General features: G+C 40.7%; 4 protein-coding genes across 11 annotated transcripts in view; 1 reads left to right on the top strand and 3 right to left on the bottom strand.

Moving 5' to 3' along the window:
• Positions 1 to 5,821: 5,821 nt before the first annotated feature.
• LOC108012548 (uncharacterized) lies at positions 5,822 to 7,741 on the bottom strand. Its single transcript, XM_017077962.4, has 3 exons — positions 7,578 to 7,741; positions 6,330 to 7,214; positions 5,822 to 6,039 (listed from the first exon to the last, which is right to left on the bottom strand). The coding sequence occupies exons 1-3, from the start codon at positions 7,708 to 7,710 to the stop codon at positions 5,948 to 5,950; spliced, it is 1,110 nt and encodes a 369-aa protein (XP_016933451.4). The 5' UTR covers positions 7,711 to 7,741; the 3' UTR covers positions 5,822 to 5,947.
• A 496-nt stretch (positions 7,742 to 8,237) lies between these two features.
• Positions 8,238 to 14,774, bottom strand: stwl (stonewall). Its single transcript, XM_017079111.4, has 2 exons — positions 14,627 to 14,774; positions 8,238 to 11,593 (listed from the first exon to the last, which is right to left on the bottom strand). The coding sequence occupies exons 1-2, from the start codon at positions 14,772 to 14,774 to the stop codon at positions 8,661 to 8,663; spliced, it is 3,081 nt and encodes a 1,026-aa protein (XP_016934600.3). The 3' UTR covers positions 8,238 to 8,660.
• A 213-nt stretch (positions 14,775 to 14,987) lies between these two features.
• Positions 14,988 to 17,986, top strand: LOC108013320 (uncharacterized). 3 transcript variants are annotated; one of them, XM_017079113.4, is made up of 5 exons: positions 14,995 to 15,129; positions 15,905 to 16,087; positions 16,260 to 16,451; positions 16,754 to 17,130; positions 17,496 to 17,986. In XM_017079113.4, exons 3-5 carry the CDS (start codon positions 16,274 to 16,276, stop codon positions 17,814 to 17,816), a joined length of 876 nt encoding a protein of 291 aa, XP_016934602.3. In that variant the 5' UTR covers positions 14,995 to 15,129; positions 15,905 to 16,087; positions 16,260 to 16,273; the 3' UTR covers positions 17,817 to 17,986. The 3 variants fall into 3 exon arrangements, with proteins under 3 accessions (XP_016934604.3, XP_016934602.3, XP_065721077.2); XM_017079115.4 differs by lacking the exon at positions 15,905 to 16,087 and having other exon boundaries at positions 14,988 to 15,129; XM_065865005.2 differs by lacking the exon at positions 15,905 to 16,087 and having other exon boundaries at positions 14,995 to 15,133.
• A 75-nt stretch (positions 17,987 to 18,061) lies between these two features.
• Positions 18,062 to 19,981, bottom strand: part of bbg (big bang) — a 102,938-nt gene continuing 101,018 nt past the window's right edge. For 5 of the 6 annotated variants that reach the window (XM_017078817.4, XM_017078819.3, XM_065864996.2 and 2 more), the window contains 4 exons: positions 19,847 to 19,975; positions 19,371 to 19,785; positions 18,817 to 18,957; positions 18,062 to 18,751 (listed from right to left, as the gene is read on the bottom strand). In XM_017078817.4, the coding sequence (XP_016934306.3) occupies positions 18,603 to 18,751; positions 18,817 to 18,957; positions 19,371 to 19,785; positions 19,847 to 19,975 (834 nt within the window). In that variant the 3' untranslated portion in view covers positions 18,062 to 18,602. The remainder of the gene's footprint in view (positions 18,752 to 18,816; positions 18,958 to 19,370; positions 19,786 to 19,846; positions 19,976 to 19,981) is intronic. The other variant, XM_065864995.2, reaches the window with a different exon arrangement.

The following is a 19,981-nucleotide window of genomic DNA, read 5'->3' as shown; positions in this document are numbered from 1 at the left end:
TCATAATTTTTCTCCCTGCAGCCTTAATAAAATGCAAGTGCACAAATATTTTCATCCAGACAGGACAACAACTCCTTTACTCCCATGTCCTGTAAACTATTTACTGGAGAGGAATTTTCATTTTGCCAAAAGGAATTTGCAAAAACAAAGAAAAGTGGAGAAAATAAATATGTGTGGCCGTGTGTGGGTGTGAAGGGTTGACAAAGTGTGGCCAAGTGTCATAAATAACTAGGTTAAACAGCTGCAGCAACAGTCTTTGGCAAAAGTATGTGTCATTAAGAGCGAAACTTACAAGCTGCAAACACGCAGGGCGAAAAATACTATGGGCAAATTGGGAAAGGTAGGTTGAATATTTTACCACCTTTGAGCTACCTCAATTAGTAGATTCTTGGGAAATTCATGGGATATCATTCTGCACTATATATATGGTTAGACATTCATGCAATAAGGATACTTGATTAAATTTCATTTCATGTGTAAAGTAAGTGTTGGTACTAAAAATATTCCATAAGAATATTCCATTTCTTTAAAAATCAATCTGAGCTGGTAGCTACTTTAACCATGCTCCTTACTATTCAATCTAAGGGCATTTTCATGAGTGCCATAATAAGCAACTACTGCATCCTACTGAACCTTTGCTCCTTCTCGCTTCTCATTTCTCATAAAACTTTCAACAATGCCAGGCAGGGATATAAAAAAATTACGCCACAATAAATATAAATAAGGAGGGAAAACAAATTGGGGCTTTAAAATCCACACCCCCAACGACCCCTTCTCGACCATAAACAGGATGCCAGAAAGAGCTGCCAACTCTCGTTTTTTATGGCCAAAAATGCAAATCCCCGCAAATGACTCAGCCAGGAAAAAGACCACTCATGCAGGCCCTAAACTCACCTGGCACTGGTGTAAATTCTGCACACCTTTTACACCGCGTCTAATAAAATATTTATTACCGGCAGGGCTAAAAAAAATACTGAATAACCCAAAACCGAAATGCCAACCGAAAAAGAAGCGATGAAATAAAAATACCAAGGCCAAAAAGATGAGGATGGCTGGAAAAAGGGGGGCATACGACATCACGTACTGCGGCAATCGTTTGCTAATGCGGCAAAATGTCAAAGTTGCAACTGCAGCAACCGAAAACCGCTCTTTCCCATCTACCCACTACTCCACGAAATCGTTGGCTAATTAAATTTATTTTTACCAAAAAATAAGACTGAAATGCAACCACTGGAAGATGAATCGTCCGCAGGTCACGAGCACCAAATGGCGAGGTAATAAAAATGCAAGAAAATAAGTTACATAAACTGAAAATAGAAAAATTATTGTGCCATGGGAAAAATGAGTTATGTTTTACGGTGGGAATCTGTCAAATTTCATGTGATTTTTATTTATTTTCCACATCTGATATGACTTATTCAAAGATGAATAATAAGCGAAAATAAAAATTATTTCTTTAACTATTATTCAAATTAATTGGATGCCTGTCGATTTGGTTTGGAAAGGTTAAGACAGCGATATGGTGGCAGTGGCATGTTGCAACCATGATTACAGTGGTTATTGCAACCGCTTATTTGGGGATGTAGTTGCTACGGTGCACATGCTACTTTTAACGAGGCGAAAGTGCTTAACTTTAATCATTAAGTTCAGCTGTATAGCATAATGTCCCAAGCGTGTGGGAAAATGTGGGAAAGTTAAAAAAAACCTATATTTATAACAGCAATAAAATACAATATTTTACACGATAAAAGTATTCACGTTTTGTATTCCATAGTCATTAAATAAATCGTTTGTATTTTTTATATCTAATTAGAGTAAATAGTAATATAAAATAAAATAATTACATTTTAGAAAATCATTTTTATTTTGTTTTAGAGAAATTTTAAATATTATTAGTCTTGATTTAATTTAGGATAGTTTAAATCAAAGATCAACGACTAACTCTTGAAAATAAAGTGTAACTGCTCTTCACAGATCTGTCAAAACTTTTCCAAGTTCTCTTTCCTCCTTTCTCCAAGCTGACAATTTTATCTGTCACTTTCGAAAAGAGAATTTTCCTTCTTTGACATCACCTGCGGCGAATTATTTCTTGTTTTCCTTCCAAGTGAATTTCATTTATTTTGCCCTGCCTGCAAACAGTTTAGCTGGCGCCATCTGTTGGCTTTCGGCTGAACCGCCCATCGTGTTTGTTGCTTTCTCGCTTGCGCATAAAAATGTTCCTCTTCTACATACTCTTTCAAAGCGTATTTCGATATTACTAAAAATGTTATTAAATAGATATATTTAAATTTCATTATATTTTAATACTAAGTACGTAGGTTTGATTATAATAAAAAAGTCTTATGTTCCTACAGATAATATATGAGTAAAACCTGTAGTAACTGTAAGGGTAAATAAAATTTGATTATCTTGCCGGGCTTAAAAGCGGTTGTGTTGTCATCGCGTGTTCGCTAAACATTCTTGAAGTGTTTGCTGTTGTTGCGAGTTGCTAGTTGCTAGTGGCTGATGTTGCTAGTTGCTGATGTTGCTGGTTGCCAGTTGTGTTTGCTGTTGCTGTTGCACTTTGGGCTTATCTTATTGAGGAGCCCACAGCGACGACAAGGAAGTCATTAGCAAAAGGTTAACCAACAAACTGACCCCTTTCATGCTTTTCCCCTGCGGAGAATTTTTTCAATCTGAAATATTAACGTCGCTAAGTAATTCTTACTAAGAAAAAGCGTTCATTATATTAGACAAGTTTTTACTCAAACAAGCCCACTGAAATTGGGCCTTAACTTTTAGCTGACCTCCAACTTTAAGTAAATTTCGATTATAAGTATATTGACGATGGGGTCCAACTTATATATTGTAGGGGAAATATATATTCAAGCTCATGTCCGGCTGAAAGCAAAAGTTTGGCGCCCCAAAAAAAGGAGAAAATTCAAATGCAAAATGCAGTATGGAAATCAAAAGGCCAAAGTCAGCAAAAACTTTCTGAAAAAAGAGAAGAAAAGAAGTTGTTCTCAACAAAACAAGTTGAGGTTATTCAGAAAATTAAAAAAACTCCCTTAAGTAAGATTTATTAAATTAATTATTTTTTTAAAGTAAACTTCATTCCGTTAAGTTAGTTAACAGAATGTATATAAGTTATAGGACTTAAAAATTCTTCACTGCGTTACAAAGTGTTGAGCAAAATTTGAAAAAAATGACAATTTTAAAGGCAAAAAAATAAATCCGATGTACATTCAATAAAATATTTTTTTTTTTAATATTTTTTTTTCAGTGAATGGGTGGATAAAACAGCGGAAGGAAGTGAAATGAAATTTCTTCGAGAGTGAAGTGATATGCTTAAGCAGCAGCAACAAAGCCGAAAGTGAATGAAAGGCGGCGAAATAAATGAAAATGCAAAACGGGAAGAAGTTAAAAGTTTTGTAATAAGTGCAACCAAAAGCCACCCGAGGGGGTTTTGACGGTGGAAGGGGTGGCAGTTTCACATCAAATGCGACAGCTGCAAAGCCACAGCGCAATGGGGAAAACTTTGGACCTGACAGCAGCAGCAGCGCAAAGTAAATGAAAGGAAGTTATGGTATAGTATTCTGAACCCAGACCTGAGCTCCTTAAGCCGACCTGTTAACCAAGTCACAATGTATTCTTACCCCTAACGCTAGGAAATAGATTTTAAACTTTGGAAAAGCTGATAAATTAGTATTATTTTGCAAGGAAAATTGGTATAACAGAGCGGTTAAAGTGAAACTATTTTTGCCTGACGTGGATTGAGAGTTTATTGAAATTTTTGGCGGCGCCCTTTCAACTCCCCCCACATGCGCACCTTAATCAAGCGGCAATTGTTGCAGATCCCCCTTTTTGTTTCGTCCCTCCAAACCCGACCATGCTATGCAATTTAATCCACGGGCCTGCCCACAATAGTTAACAGCATTGTTACACTTTTAAACGGTATTTTTACACCCGGTACTTGAGGACTACAAAGGTATATTGTTATTATGCAAATGAAAGACGATATCTTTTTCGAACTCTTTAAGTTAGGATAAGGATTTTTTTTATAAGTTCACATACCTAATTAAGTTAAGTTTGTTTAAGATCCAAATTATAAGGCAATTTTTTTATATTATGTGAAAATGGTTTTCAAACAAATTAGTTTAAATGATATGTTGTTGACACATATGTATATTGGTATCTTACGTTTACGAATTAATAACACTTCATGTACTACTTTAAAAGAACACATGTAGATGCATTAAAGTAAGATCTGTCGTATCTATCGCACTTGGTGAACCGGTTGTTGAAATTATTTTATTATATCTTTTACGGCACTTTGCGGGATATTTGACATTCGGAACCGTTCTTCAAACTTGTTCCGTTTGAAAATGCGGCAAAAGGTAAAAGCGAAGCTGCGAAAAACCGAAAACAAAAACCAGAAACTGAACCAGTAGGATGTCGGGACTGCAGCACCACTGATATATGTACGAGTACCAGAACCACCAGCACCACCACCAATGGACGCCTCCTGGTCGGGACCACTGCGGTTCATTAGCGGCTCCAAGTGCGATTTGCTCGATATGTAGAGGGGGCGGTGGGCGGTGGAGTGGGCGGTTTGGTTGAGGGGCGGCTGAGGGGGAGTTGGCCCGAACTAGAACACATGAGCACGTAATTTAGTAGCCGCTTTAGCGCTTTTGTATGAAAATCACAACGGCAGCAGCAACAAAGTGGCAGGAACTCCAGTAGAGATGGCAACCACTTATTTTGAGGACCAAAATATAAAAAGTTCTTTGACAAAACTAAATATCAAAACTAATTTTCTCTCTTTTAATTTTTAATATTTTTTATAGAACTTTAATACAATTATAGTAGTCTGCATATCAATAGAATAAGTGGAAAGTGAGAAGGGGTTTAAGAAGCACTCATAAAACTATAGGTAGGTATATTCCTTTTTCTAATTATTTATTATAAACCAAATATTAACACCATCTATTTTTTTCTTTTTTCCTAGATCCAATTAAAACTACAAAAAATAAAATAAGTAAGGGGTTCTAATCGGCATCACTGGCGCAAACTCCCCGCTCCGAACGACCTCTGCACCCCCGCGTTGTTTATGGCCATGTGCCACATTGGGATCACATTCGGCCACTTTTGTGTGTGGGTCCGGTTTTTGCCGTTAATTCCTTTTTATAAATAGCAAGCGATACAATACACCTCCGCCTCCCTGATATGCCTACCAAAAAAAACCTCATTTTATTTGTTAGTTAGGAGGTTAGCCCAGGGCCAAACCTAATCAGCTTTTTCTTGGACAACATGCAAAGCCTGAACTTGGATTAGGTCCGGTCTTTGTATCTCCAGTTTGGGAACCCTCCGCCGTTGAGAAGATGGCAGAGGTCAAGTTGAGTCATCTACATACATAAATTTTCGTCAGTTAACTGCATGGGGTAAATAGCACAGAAGATGTCAGGGTTAGTCTTGACATTAAATGAGGTTCTGGAGTATTTATTAATATAATTAAAACGAACAAAAATCCGAAAAGAACTCATTAAGTGTCTTTATGAAAAATTAAATTTCTATAAAGTTCAATGCATTTATCCAATGCTTTTCTTATTTAATTTGTAGTAGATCATTTAATATTTTTAAAGCTGACCAAAAGAAGTTTTGTATGATAACTTCACGTGCGCTTTATGCGTCATAGTTAAATTCCCATTTTTTCCAATAATGATAACATACACATAATAGAGAACAACTATTGCGATAGGAAATTTGTACGTATTAAATCAAACCAACCAAACCACTCCAATCAATGGCTGATAATAAATGAAAACAAAAATAAAACCACATGTTATTCACTCTTCTCAAACTGATTATTGGCAATCATATAAAAACTTAAAAATACAAGAACGCACAGCCAGTCAAATATGGATTATTTCATATTTAAACAGGGTCAGTTGAATAATTCCTGGATCAATTAGTGGCGCCTGGCCAAAAGAGCAGCCAGAGTCATCTTGGGATCGAATTTGGCGTCACTAGCGATGGACATATCGTGCACCTGGATAGCAGCTATAAGAAAAAACGACGAGAAGGGGTTTATTTATTCTGACTTAAAAGTGGTAAAAGTATTAAATTAAAACTAAATTAAATTAAAAATGCAATACTTATTGTGATTAATAAGACCATAATGACCTTAAAATTTCTTTTTAAGGCAATGTGGTTCATTATCTATTAAGATATTAATTTGTTTCTTATTTCTTTTAATATAAACTCCAAAAATTTAACATACTACGCTTTAAGTGGAGTAATAAACTTCTCAAAAGATTTACAATTTACGAACAATTGTGAAGGTTACTTACCCTTATCCTCAACAACTTCTTGGGCTTTAGGCTCCACGGTCTTGCCTCCGGAGACCTTGGTCAACTGGGGCAGAGTCTTGAGACCGGCAATAGCCTTCCTGGGGGTCTCATCGGCATCAGAGGCAACGGAGATATCCGGAATCAGATCGGCATCGGCATGGGTCATGATCTCCACTGGCTTTCCTCCGGAGACCTTTCTAAGCTGGGGCATGGTCCTAATACCGGCTACATTCCTGGAGGTCAAAAACTCCATTGGTTCACCTCCAGAGACCTTGGTCAACTGGGGAAAGGTTTTGGGACCGGAAAAAGCCTTCCTGGGGGTCATAATCTCCACTGGCTCGCCTCCAGAGACCTTGGTCAACTGGGGAAAGGTTTTGGGACCGGAAAAAGCCATCCTGGGGGTCATAATCTCCACTGGCTCGCCTCCAGAGACCTTGGCGAACTGAGGCAGGGTCTTCAGACCGGGAACAGCCTTCCTGGGGGTCACATCAGAATCAGAGGCAACGGACATATCCGGAATCAGATCGGCATCAACACTGGCAATGGCTCCGGCGATCCTGTCCAGAAGAGGCTTCTTGAGGTCAAAAGAGGCGCGCTTGGGGGTCTCATCCGCATCGGTGGCCACAGACATGTCGGGGATCAAGCCGGCGTCAGCCTGGACGGACATGTCGGGGATCTGGGAAAACACGGGGGCGGCAACCGGGGCGACCTTGAACTGGGCGGCACGCCTTCTGGGGGTCTCATCAGCATCGGTGGCCACCGACATATCGGGCAGTACTCCAGCGTCCGACTGGACAGACATGTCGGGCACGACAACTGCATCGGCCATGACGGAGATTTCCGGCATCATTTTCTGGAGCATGGCCTGCATCTTCTGAACAATAACTGTAAGGAGTCAAAATAACAATCCAAATGAAACCAAAGTATAAAATATTTTTTATAAATTATACGAATTATGATATATTATTATATGGTTTGAGCGGCGTTTGCGTGAAGCATAGACCTAAAAAGACCAGAATTATGGACACCGGCTCACACATTACTTCTTCATATTTTCAAAAAAATTCACACCACAATGTCTTTTTGCTATCACTTCCAATAAATATTTTTTCGTAGATTGTCTTTTGGTTCTCAAAACATGTGAGACACTTTGTCAAAATATGTTGTAGAAATTTCTTTAATCCGAATTCTTGAAAAAAGACCATATAGTTTTCGGTACCATCTTGTAATATTCCCGTTGCCTCTTACCTTCCATCTCGGGCAAATTGTTGTTGGTGGACTGGATCTCGTAGGCCACAAAGTGCCTGGTGGGTGGTGCTGGCGGAAATCCACCGCTGACCAGCGGCAAGATGAGGAGTGCGCAGACTGCAAAGTGTTTCATGGTGAATGTCTAAATTTCGACTGAGCTACGCAGACACTTGGGGAGAGGTTTTATATGTTCTTGGCTTATCTGGGCACTGACTCCCTTATTTACGGCTGCCGATCAAGGTAGACCTCTCTAGATTAGATTCCAAGCCCGTGCGAAAAGACCAGTAGATTTACCAATGCCTTGTAAATCTTGACCGGTGGTTCACCCAAAACGGGATGTATATAATCCAGGAGTGGCGTCCCTCTGTTAAAATCCTGTTTTGAAATTTTTACATTTCGTTCCTGAAAAATGGCATAGGTAAATTAAGGTTTACCGAACAATGATGTGTCGACATACTATATCTAATCTTCTGCTATCAATGACGTGTTGGTTAGAAATTAGACCACGTATTTAAAGTTCTTGCGGTTATTGCACCAGCAGGTGAACTTTAAAATCAGTCCAACACGATATAATTGACTCATTTAAACTCATCGCTAAATACCTTTGTCAATACAACAAAGGATTCCATTCCAAACCCCAATAATGTACTTCATAGCAAGTAATCAATGCATTTCCTTGAACTTGAAAAAGGCAATATTTATTGATTTTATATAACTACAAATTGTGAAATGAAATTTAGATTCGAATTCTCTTAAAAACAAGTATATGGCTACAATAGGAATATTTTCGTGATCTTTAATAAAATGTTTATGTGTACAATTGGTATTTATTCTCCCATTTCAAATTATAAACAATATTTTGCAGAAGTCAGGTTTACTTTTTGCAGCAACGAATCGGAAATGGGAACATATTTCTTAAAATTATAAGGAAATGTAAAAAAAAATGTTTTAAGCAACATTATGGGTGTTTTAGTTATCTAAACAATTATTCAATTTTTGTGTCGATGATTTTTGCTGTCTTTGTTAAATCTTTAAGATTCTTAATATATGCTTGCGATCTTCGGGGATTTCCTTGGCTTAAATTTACATTCCGAGAATGTCGTCCTGATCATCAATATGGTCCACAGGTTCTCGCTTCAGGCTGGCTAATGAGAAATCATCCGCTGCAATGGTGGCTGCTGTCTCCGAGGATTCCTTCTTTTTCCTCTGCAACGGCTGACTTGGCTGCTGAAGAAGGTCCTGGAAGGACGTCTTTGTATTGGCCACGACCAGGCTGCGCTTTAGCGCGGAACTCGGCGAACTTCCATCGCTGGAAGCAGAGGGAGCTGCAGCGGCCTTGGGCTGGACAAAATCATTGAAGACTGATCCTTGGACACTGGCAATCTGCGGAGTTTTCTGAGCCGTCAAGGCTCTGCCGGTGGGTGAGATTTGCTTCTGGTTTCCAGGTACAGGGCCCATCGACTTCCTGACCAGCAAACTACCGCCATGTGAAACGGTTGACAATTGTCCAGCGGAATACCGAGGTCGCTGAGATGGTGGCACCATTCCCTGGGTAGGTGCTATCAATCTCCGCTTTAGCATGGCCGCCTCCATTGGGTTAAGGTTGGAGTTCAAGGAACTGCCAGTGGTGGCGGGACTTGGGCTGCTGGTTTGGCCGTTGGGTGGATTGCTGCTGCCGCATACGGAGTACCTCCGGGACATGGCACGCACCTTAACAGGCGGCCCGCTCTTGACAGGCTGCGCTCCGTTGGGTTGCCCAAAGAAAGTGTTGATCGTAGATCCCTGTGGTCTCACGGCAGCCACTATGGTTGCTCCCTTGGGACTGGCGGTTGAGGCGCTGTTGGTCACCCTCACAGTACCGTGAGCACTGTCCACGCTCTCCTTGCGGAGATTGTCCAGCGAGGCACTCATGTTGCCGTTCGGTTTGCCGCTCATCTGCAGGATCCTGTACAGCTTCTTCTCCTGCCCAGCACCGGTCGTGTTGTTCGAGGCGATCTCGAGTCCAGTGCCTTGCTTGTAGACCCTCTGGATCACATGACGCGGCATGTTTGGACGCGGTGCACGCAGTGCATCCGAAACGGCTGGGCTGCGGCTGGGGACAGGTGCATTGTCGGCTGGCGGTCTAATTACAGTCACCTTTGCCGCGCTCACCAAACTAACTAGCTCCCTGACCAGCCGCATTTCCGGATCCGAAACGTGCTCAAACCCAGACGGAGTATTGATATTGAAGTGCTGCAATTCCCCAGCCGTGGGGAAATCGGTGGCATCGTCAAAGGTCTCCATCAGCGCTTGGAATACTTTCTTCTTGAAGTGCATCTTTTGGCGGGAGTTCATCTCCCGCATTTGGGGCTTGATCATTTCGAGGAAGTGCTCATCGGAGAAGACGCTTGGGCTGTCGGTTTGAGTGCCCCGATCACCACGTTTGCAAACGGTGACGTACGGTGGCACCGAAACAGACGATCCTCCAGAGCTTGCTGTGGGTATGGCAGTTACCACTGTACCAGAGGCACTGGGACTGGTGGTGCTTGTCGAGCTGGAAGTGTAGCTCATCACGGTTATGTTATCGTTCTTTTCGGTTTTGAGGCTGTTGCTGGTGGTAACTTTGGTGGTAGCGCTGCTGCTGCTCGAACTGCTGGTGGTAGTGTTCTTATTCGACACGTTGCTGCTGTTGCTGCTACTATTCACGGTAGAGCTGCTGGGCTTGGTTATAGTCAAGACTTTAGGCGATTCTGGCCTGGGCTGCGGGTCCACCAACCGCTGGATCAAGTGAAGCTTCTTTGGCGGCCTGCCCACGGATCTCTTTGGTGGAGCGGGTACCTGTGGGATGGCGACAATCGAATCGTTCTTAGGAAAGATCAACGATTTCTGCTGCTGTGGGGTCTTGGATTGGTTTTGGCCTCCAGCTGATCCCGTGGGTCGTGGAAAGATGTCATCCCTAAGGCCCACTTTCTTGATCTGGACTTGACCAGAGGGTGGCTTGTTATATGGCTGGGATCTGGGCACCGGTGTCATCTTCACCGGCGATGTGGAACTCCTAACACTGTGCACAGCGGCCACACTCATCGATTTCCGGCGCTGCAAACGAGTGATTCGTTGTCCTTGGAGAGGTTTTCGAATAGGCAACTCCTTGATGCCAGCGGAACTTATTGATGTGCGGGCACCGCGACGTCTGCGGCGACTGGGAGCAGTGGTGTCTTCGCCGCCTGCCGCCCGCTTTTTCCCGTACCCGGCATACTCTTCGCCACTATCCTCCATGGATTCCTCCATGGCCTCCTCCAGAGGATCCTCGGAATTAGAGTCCTCGTCCTCGGGCTCACCAACCGATGCTGCCGAGTTCTTTTTGCTAATAATCAACAGATGGGGGTCGTTACTTTCTTTAATAAAGAACTCAGACTGGCTGGCGGGTGAATCAGCGTGATCCGTTTCCAGAGACTTTTCAGGAGACGATTCCTTTTCCTGCATCGTTTGCTCTATGTCAAAATCAAAGCCTTCCAGCTCCTCTAGATGCTCTTCGTCCACGCACTCGTCGCCTTCATTGTCCGATTGCAGGAAACTGTCCTGTTCGGGAACTTTCTCCGGTTCTTCCGGCTCAAATAGCTCTTCTTCAGGAGACCTGTCCTCTGCTTGCTCCTGATCCTCTCGGTTTTCCAAAGATTCCTCTTCTTCTCGAAGTGATTTCTCTTCACGAACTTTTCTGATCTGCTTGGCCTCCTTGACTGAGTTGCTTACCGAGGCGGCGCGATCTTTTGAGGACACCTGAGGCTGATGCTGGAGGTGATCCCTGCTCTCGCTGTCCCTGTTGCTATCCCTGTCCCTGTCCTTGTCCGACGATATGCTGCGTTCGTCGTCGATGCCAATGTCCTCGGCCAGGTTGAGGTGGCGGTCCAAAAAGCGCAGGTCATCGGCCAGCGGATAGGCCAACCGACGTTGGCCCTTTCGACGGCGGTGGGCATCCGCGTTGCACCACCGGGTATAATCGTTCCGTAGCTGACGCCAGCGTCGCTTGCACTTTTCCACTGCAAGAGAAGAGAGAGGGAGTGGCTAGGTTAGACAGGTAAAATATAAATTAAACTACAGGTAGCTAACAAATACATCTGGCAAACCACCCCCAAATTGGTCTGAACCCGAAAATACAAAAATAAGCTGAAACCATAAACTTTCAAAGTCCCTAGCATATGTGCGAAATCTCTTCATCTGCAATATCAAATAAGTAGGTAATAAGAGCGTACCAAATTTTCCTGATAATCAGAAAATATTTTGATAAATTGATAGTGGTATTTTTTAAAATTTTGTTTGGCCCAATGCATTTAAGTTTGATGGTCTTATATTTGATTGTTCTGAAAAAGGTTACGCATGAAAGTATGCTACATATATATACTCACTGAGCAGCAGATAAGTAAGTGTAGCTGTTTTGGTTATTGTTCCATGTTTTATTTTATATTGCAAATTCTCAAATCCTACTACCTAAATGTTACTTTACATATTTACGTACAATTAAAGAATTTTGTACCAAATATATACAAAAAATGCGTACAATTTGCAAATTATAATTTTTGATTTTTGTTTTGCTTCTCATCTAGCAGAATGAAATGACACTTTTATCTGTTGTCCAAAGGGTTAATATACATACATTCATTTTAGGGATTTGGTTAAGGGGCAATAATTTAGTTCGTGAGCCTATGGCCTAATTGGCTCAATAAGTAAGCTTTTTTGTTGATTAATTAAAATAACGTGTCCGAAAAAATCTAAGCAAAACGACTAGTCAGTTACAAATATTTTCAACATTGATTTTTGAAGCTTATCTTTTTCTAAATTAAACTACCCGTGAGTTTTGGTTAGATGTCAAATAATATCTTGTGTGCAAGAATAATATATAAAGCATGCAAAAAAGGGCTTTCTGAAAAAATTGTATAAAACTTTTGTTTTATTGCAAAAGGTGAGTAGGTGTTGAGTATGAAATACTTGCCTTATCGTTACAATTTGTTAAGTGCCCTTCTAATTACTAAAAAAAGTACGACTTATTTGAAGAAGTCCATAAATTAATTTGTTGTAAATTATTACTTTTCTTGCCACATAGCTTATTTTAAAACCGGAAAATGGTTTTCACAATTTGTTAAAATTTTATCGAAGGCAAACAATTGTTCCACACTTTTTATTCGCATAGCTATTGAAATCTTAAATCTCCTGTTGCTTATATTTCATTAACATTTTTTTCAAGCAGGCAATTATTTATATTAATATATAACATTGTGGTTACCGAATTTTTGCTTAGTTTTTTGTCACACAAAAAACGATTTTGGCCAAAATGCAAGTTTTTAAAACGCGCAGCACCTTGTTTGGCCTTGGAAAATATCTACAAAGGCTTATGATCCAAATGGATGATTATTTAAAAGGAAATATTTTTTTTCAAAAAATGAACTATATGCTTCATTTAAAGTTTTCAATTTGTCTTGGCGCACATATCCTTATTCGAGCGAGTACTACAATCTAGCCGAAAAATATAATTTGATGATTTTACACAAAAAATGTATCTACATATATACATACATATGTATGAATGTATGTACGCATGTGTAATAGCTTGCAATTCTGGGTATGTCATAATTACTGAACTCTGAAACAAAAAATACGACACAATCTGCGAAAAAAGAGTTGCCGTTTTCTAAATAAATAACTCTCACAAACCACGTGACAGGACTTAGGACTACTCAGTTAGATTCACACACACTTACATACTTAGAAAGATTGACTTGCTTCTTTTGTAATAAAGAAAATTAAATATAGAGAAAAACTCACTCGAATCCATACTGGTTAAGTATATGCTCATCTTGACTAAGTTTGCGTGATTTTGATTTAGTAAGAAAAACTGAATAATAAACTTAGCCCGGCAGGCTTGCAAAGTTTAAACGGAAGAATGTTTCAGGGGTGAATAGCAAAGTCAATCGATAACACGGCATTAGCGGGGGTATTTTTACTGATATATGGAGCTGCCATCCTTAAAGACCTGTTACGATAGTAGAAATCTGGTAACATTATATTTACGATATATCTTATAAAATGTTGTTATTGGGAACAGCTGTTCAAAAAATTCAACAGAACCTTTGTTCATTAATTAACTATTTTTTAAATTGCTTTTTAAAATCATAATGTTTTATTGTTAAGATTTTCATACCTAAACATATCGGCTATTAAATATTTTAAAACAAGCTTGCAATAGTGCATTTTGTGTCAAACGTTGAAAATTAATTTTACTCGTAAAAAATAAGATTCAATATAAAAACATCCTCTATTTCAAAAATTAATAAATATTATTGTTAAATTATCACTATATGTTTTAAAAAATATATTTTGAATACTAAAAAGTATCAGATAAACCTTTTAAGGTGAAAAAATCAAACACCAATTTAAAAATATATGTGACAAAAAAATTTAGACATGTTTTATTCTTACGTTTCGGTGAAATAACCTACTTCTTTTAAAGATTTTTTTTAATGGAATGTCCCCTTTGATCAAATAAAAATAATAAAATGTTTCAACAATATATATCAATTCCGCCAAGGCGTTTTCTGCGTCAATTTATTATTTTTTTTCTGATATTTGCATCTAAAATTATCTCTAAGCAATCCTGTTTGTAAAACCTTATGAAGAATGAGTACACAATTTAAAATTAAAGCTTTCCAAAGATTCAATATTAAAAATTAAAATTGTATCAATCACTTGAATCAGCATTTTTATACATGGCCAAAGGAACCCAACTCAAATCAAAACCACAAAATTGCGGCAATAAAATGTTGTTCCTTCATTCAGTCACCCCCAAACGGCTTCGCATTCAACAGGAGATTCGTTATTTTCGAATTAATCGATGGCAACGCGTGTGATTGCCATCACCAACACACACTCACTGGCCGGCAGCGGGCTGCCAACTCGGGCACGGCTATCGATGGCCGATAACCCGGGGCCGGACCGATTGCACGTAACGTAGCGCTGTGCAACACTGGCCGAAAACTACGCAACACCGTGGCGCCATCCCGCTCGCACCCGCAACTCACCCGACTCTCCGACTTCTGAGGCCACCATGTCCCAGGAGTTCTCGCTCGGCAGGCGCTTCCTGTAGTTTTCATCGCCGCGATCGTAGAGCGGCGGCTGCTTCTCGACCGCCCGCAGCAGCAGCAGGTTCCCCTCAGTGGCACCGCTCATCACTAGGTCACTTTGCGAGCACCAAACCGAGAGAGCTCGCCGCGAATTTATCGTTTTTGTGGGGCAGCTACAAACGCAAACGCAATTCACACAACCACAACACAACAACACGCGCGCAGCAGCTGAGACGAAAAACCCAGACTGACAAACAGCAGCGAAACCTAAAAGCGAGTGCGGCCTCACACAGACACGGCAGAGAGAGCGGAGAGCGTGAGAGAGCGCCGTGCAGGGCAAAGCGAGTTGGCAGGCCGTCGCGTCGGTAACGAGGGTTGACGAAAGTTGGCCAGGGGAAAATATATATTTATCCCGTCGGGGTGGCTTAAATAAATTTTAAGGATTCTAACTCGTAGCGCAGGTAGGTGAGATGTCCCAAAATCGTCTAGTACTGTTGGTAGCAAGACACACAAATGAAATGTGTTTGACAGATGTCTGATTTTCTTGTGATGTCAAAGTTTTTTTTATTTTTTTTTCTGGGTATGTATTATTTTTTATGAAAAAGTCTCACTAAAACTATTTTATATCCAGGTATTCTATTGCGTACATAATGTAATACAAATATTATTTGTAAACTTATTATTATTTTATTTAAGTAATAACAAAATAGGAATTTATATGTATCAAAAGCTTTTATTTTATTATTAACCATAAATTTTCAACACAATTAAAATTAATTTAAAATTATAATTTTTAGGGCTGGACCGCTATTTAGTAAGAATTAGTTGTTAAAACTGTTGGCAGCTCCGTACTGATCGAACGGCCTTGCCAGCACTAATTGCGTTTCTTTCGCTTCGTTTCTGGCAGTGCTGTTGCTCTCTTTTGACGCAGATGGCCAGCGATTCTTGTGTGTGTGTGTGAGTGCCAGTGGCATGGTTCCGCTTTGCGCTCTCCGAAGGGGTTGCATGCTTGCGAACAGTGAACCCCCGGTGGAATACAAAGAGAGCACACAACGCCTCTGGTTTTGCGTTTGTTGTGGCCTTTTTTTTATTTCGCCGGCAACGAGTGTTTTGTTTATATTCGCCGCCCGTTAGCAATTCAAATGTCCAGCTGAGCTGTCAATCGAAATAATCTAGTGTCCTTGTTTTTGGCAGTCAAAAACAATTGTGATTTGAAATCGCAACATTCATTTGCAGCTGCAACACTTGTTGGCCGCAACCAGAAATCGCAGCGTGTTGCCATTTGCAAAAAAACGTGTGACAGCAGCAACTTCTTCGTGCACCGCAGCAACAAGCGACCCAAAGCCCGGTTAATTTAATGAATAATCGTTATTAACGCAGATCGAGAGGTTAATTCAAGCATTTATTAATAGAATCCAGGTGAGTTGGAAAGAGAAACAGCTCCGGTGGCTGCGAAATAACTGTTGTTGCAGGCAGACCAGCGACGCAAAAGTTGCGCCCAACAGCTGTTGCACGCGCAGGCGACACGCGTTTCGCATTCGATTTCGTTCTCTGGTTTAAACTGATTTAATTTTTTGTATTTATTTTTTAGTTTTTATCGATGAAATGAATACGCGACGTCGACCCATTGCTCCATCGCCGAATATTTATGCCACCAATGCCAAAATCTGCCATTTGGTGGCTCAACATCCATGTCTTTACGATCGCTCCGATGAGAACTACATGCGGAAATCTACTGTGATAAATGCCTGGAAGGATATATCCAAAGATATGCGAATTTCGGGTGGGTTTAAAATCTCCATTTGTAGTGTAGGTTAGATATAGATTAAAATAGTCTTTTTTATTTTTACACATGTATTCATTAGACCTCAATTTATTCAAAACTTGGTCAGATATTTCATAAATCCTTAGGACTACACCTCATTTTCTATAATGTTTTTATTAGCCACATACCAAGTTTTCTTAGAATTTCTGTTTTAGAAAGTAAATTGTTACAACTCTTGAACTTTAGTTTGTGGATAAATATGAATTATACTTATAATATATTATATATTTTATTATAATATATTTCCCTACCCCTTTCAGTCAAGAGCTGCAAGGATCGCTGGCGCAACATCCGTACCAGCTACGCCCGCTCCATAAAGGTGCACCACGGTGCGAATACTTATTACCTGAAAGCTGAGCTGCAGTTCCTGCAGAAGCACATCACTCCCGGAATTCCCGTCCCGCTGAGGGGTCGTCGCTCAAGACCCAAGGGCCAGGAGGAGCAGGACGACGGGCAGCATGAGACGCCTGTTGAGACTTTGCTCGAGATGAAGATGTCGCCGAGCAGTCCGGAAACGGAGCATGCGCAGAGCCGCGACAGCAACGATTCCGAATCCGAGGATGGGGCGGATGACGAGATGCGTTCCTGGCAATCTCGGGCCAGAAAGCGAATGCGACTGGAGAGCAAGGAGTCCAAGGTGAGGTCAATAAACATCTGTATTTTTCCTAGGCTTATGTTCTAGGCAGAGGCTTCTAGTCAAATTCCTCCTAAAAAAATGAATACACTAGTATATCATCCCAGATAGATTTTTGGGATAGAATCATATCTTAAAGTAGAAAATTGGCTGCAACATTTAAAAAGTAACTCGTTGCTTATGACTAGCTTACTCAAGTATGATAACAAATTTCAGGCTACTCAAGGATATTATTTTCTTTCCAAATTTTCTCCCTTACATAAATATGTTATAGATTTAAATACATGTTAATTCATATAATCTTTCATATATTTATAAAATTTAAATTAAAACATTTAGTTATTTATGTTATATTTTTCCTCCTTCAGACATCTATCTGCAATGTTGAAGCTTCGCCAACCATGGATTTCGATGACGCATTCCTGCAGGGACTGCGTCCCGAAATCCAGCACATGAACTTCCACCAAAAGCTGTACTTCAAGCGACGTGTCTACGAACTGCTCGGCGAGATATTTCATTCCGACGAGTCCGCCTCACCCAGCCACCCAACGCATCCGCATCCCACGGATAAGGTCAATGGGACGCTACCAGTGACCTCTTCAACACCCTCACCCTCGGTTTCTCTGCAGCACTTGGGGATGACGTTGCAGCTGCCCAAGCTGATGACAAAGCCAGCCAAAGATGTCTAACTTCCGAGGCTTCAACCGACTGATTTCGAATTTATGTACAGTACTAGGACAAATAATATTTTAAGTTGTTTTTTAACATGTTCGAAGAATGTATAAGCTAACTGCAAGGAGCAGTTAAGAGTCCATTATGAAGTTGACATAAATATAAACAAATTTTATAAATCTCAAAATTGGTCGCTACATTTTTTGAAGTGGTGGGATGATATTACACACTTAACTATTCTGGTCAAAAGAATTTGATATAATTTCATATATATTGTAAGTTTATTTTTAGCAAATACTTTTGTATACGTAAACATTGTTTTTGTTGTTCTTTAAATAAAATAATAATTATTAAAATAATATACATGTATAACGTTCCCGTATAATTTATGGCATAAAATATAATTGTGTTTTTTTTCGTTATGTTTGTGGATTAATAAGTTGTGTATAAGGAAATAGCGCTGCCTGGAGGGCTGGCTTCAATTTGTTTTAAGGTTTAAATACGTAAATTAGTCTCGATTAGTTATATGTACAATCATCGATCAGTTTAAGGTAGGTAAATGGGGCATCAAAACGTTGTAAGAGTTTAAACAATTGCACTTTAAATTAAATATCTATAAAATTAGGCGTACAGTTAAAGGTTCGTTTAAATGCAAAACAAATCGCTCGCAGCATCGATCCATCGAATTGGCAAGACCCCCAAGGTTAGACCGGTTAAGGGGTAACCAAGCTAACTGGCTTAAATCTAACAAAAATTGTGGCGCATTCTTCCCCATCGTTGGCATTGTGTTTGGACCATCCTCCCTAGGCGAAGCAGATCTTGACCGGTCCCAGCGGCAGTTGCTTCATATAGTTCCAGGCATCCACTCGCGTCATCCGCGACGTGGAAGACCCATTGATACTCAGGATTTCGTCGCCGTTGCGCACCTGGTTGGTCTTCTGGGCGGCACCACCTGGTTGGGGAAACGGAATCCTAATTAATAATCTCTTGCGGTAGAGTTTGACAAATGACCCTTACCCATGAACACCTTTTTGACAATGAGGGGACGGTTTCCCAGCGGCGAGTCAAAGCCTCCTTCGATGGAGAAACCCAGGCCACAGCTGTCCTTGACAATCTCGACACAACGAGCTCCTCCTCCACTGGCTGCCGCATCCTCTGCTATAATAAGATGGGATTTATTAGAATAAATTATGGAAATGCGAGTCTTTAATATTTTAATTTCCTCATATCTTAAACACAATTTTTTTGGATTAACAATTTCTGGAAAGTAAAATTTAATATGAACTGTACTAACTCATTTTCACAAGTTATACACCTACTGTAAATACTTTGGTAGTTCATTTCTTAATGTATTGCCGAATAAATCAAGTTTAATTTCTGAGAATCACTTCGGCATTTTAACATCTTTATTATGGATCTTTATTTACGATATAGGAAGTTGGCGAATATACTTGTTTAACGTTTAATGGATTTTTAAATTTATTGATTGAGTACAGACTAACGAAATTGATTTAGAACTGGATTTTCATATTTTTTAAACGTGAAATGTAAAATTTCCCCTTTCATCTTACCCTGTGCTCGAATCTCCGCCGCAATGGCATTCCTGGCCTCCGCCGCCCGTTCCAAAAGCTCACTCGTACTGAGTTTGGCGGCATCTCCGCGGGACAATTGCCTCCTGGCCCGGATTCCCGCGATGGTGGCCTCCGCATCCTCGTCGTGCAGGCTCGCCGGCTGCGGCGGACTAACGGATCCGGTGCTAGGAGTGGTGGCCACTGGCGATCCACCAGCCTCGTTGGACACCAGATCGAGGTCCAAGTCCAGAGATCGGGAGGCCTTGTGGTAGTTCCTCTTGCGTTCGTAGTCCAGTTCCGTGGGCTTCTCATTGAGCGAGCTGAGGGATCCCAGGGAGGATCGCTTCTTGGTCAGCGCCTTCACCACCAGCGACTCGGACCGGGTCACCACTAGCACCACCTCAGGTCGTGGGGTCTGTGGAAAAATCAAATAGTTAAGATTAAAGATGTTAAGAAAGTTGAAAAATGATATATACCTTTAGCACACTGATGGACTCGCGATGCGTCAATCCGCGCATGCTCATTCCGTTGACGGCGAGGATTCGATCGCCTTTCTTCAGGCGACCATCCTTGGCAGCCGGCGTGTTGCTCAGGATCTTGTGAATCTGTTC

The sequence above is a fragment of the Drosophila suzukii genome, chromosome 3 (assembly GCF_043229965.1).
Source record: "Drosophila suzukii chromosome 3, CBGP_Dsuzu_IsoJpt1.0, whole genome shotgun sequence".
NCBI classification, from domain to species: domain Eukaryota; kingdom Metazoa; phylum Arthropoda; class Insecta; order Diptera; family Drosophilidae; genus Drosophila; species Drosophila suzukii.
The sequence above is the reverse complement of the archived record's forward strand: the minus strand, read 5'-3'. Positions and strand labels throughout refer to the sequence as shown.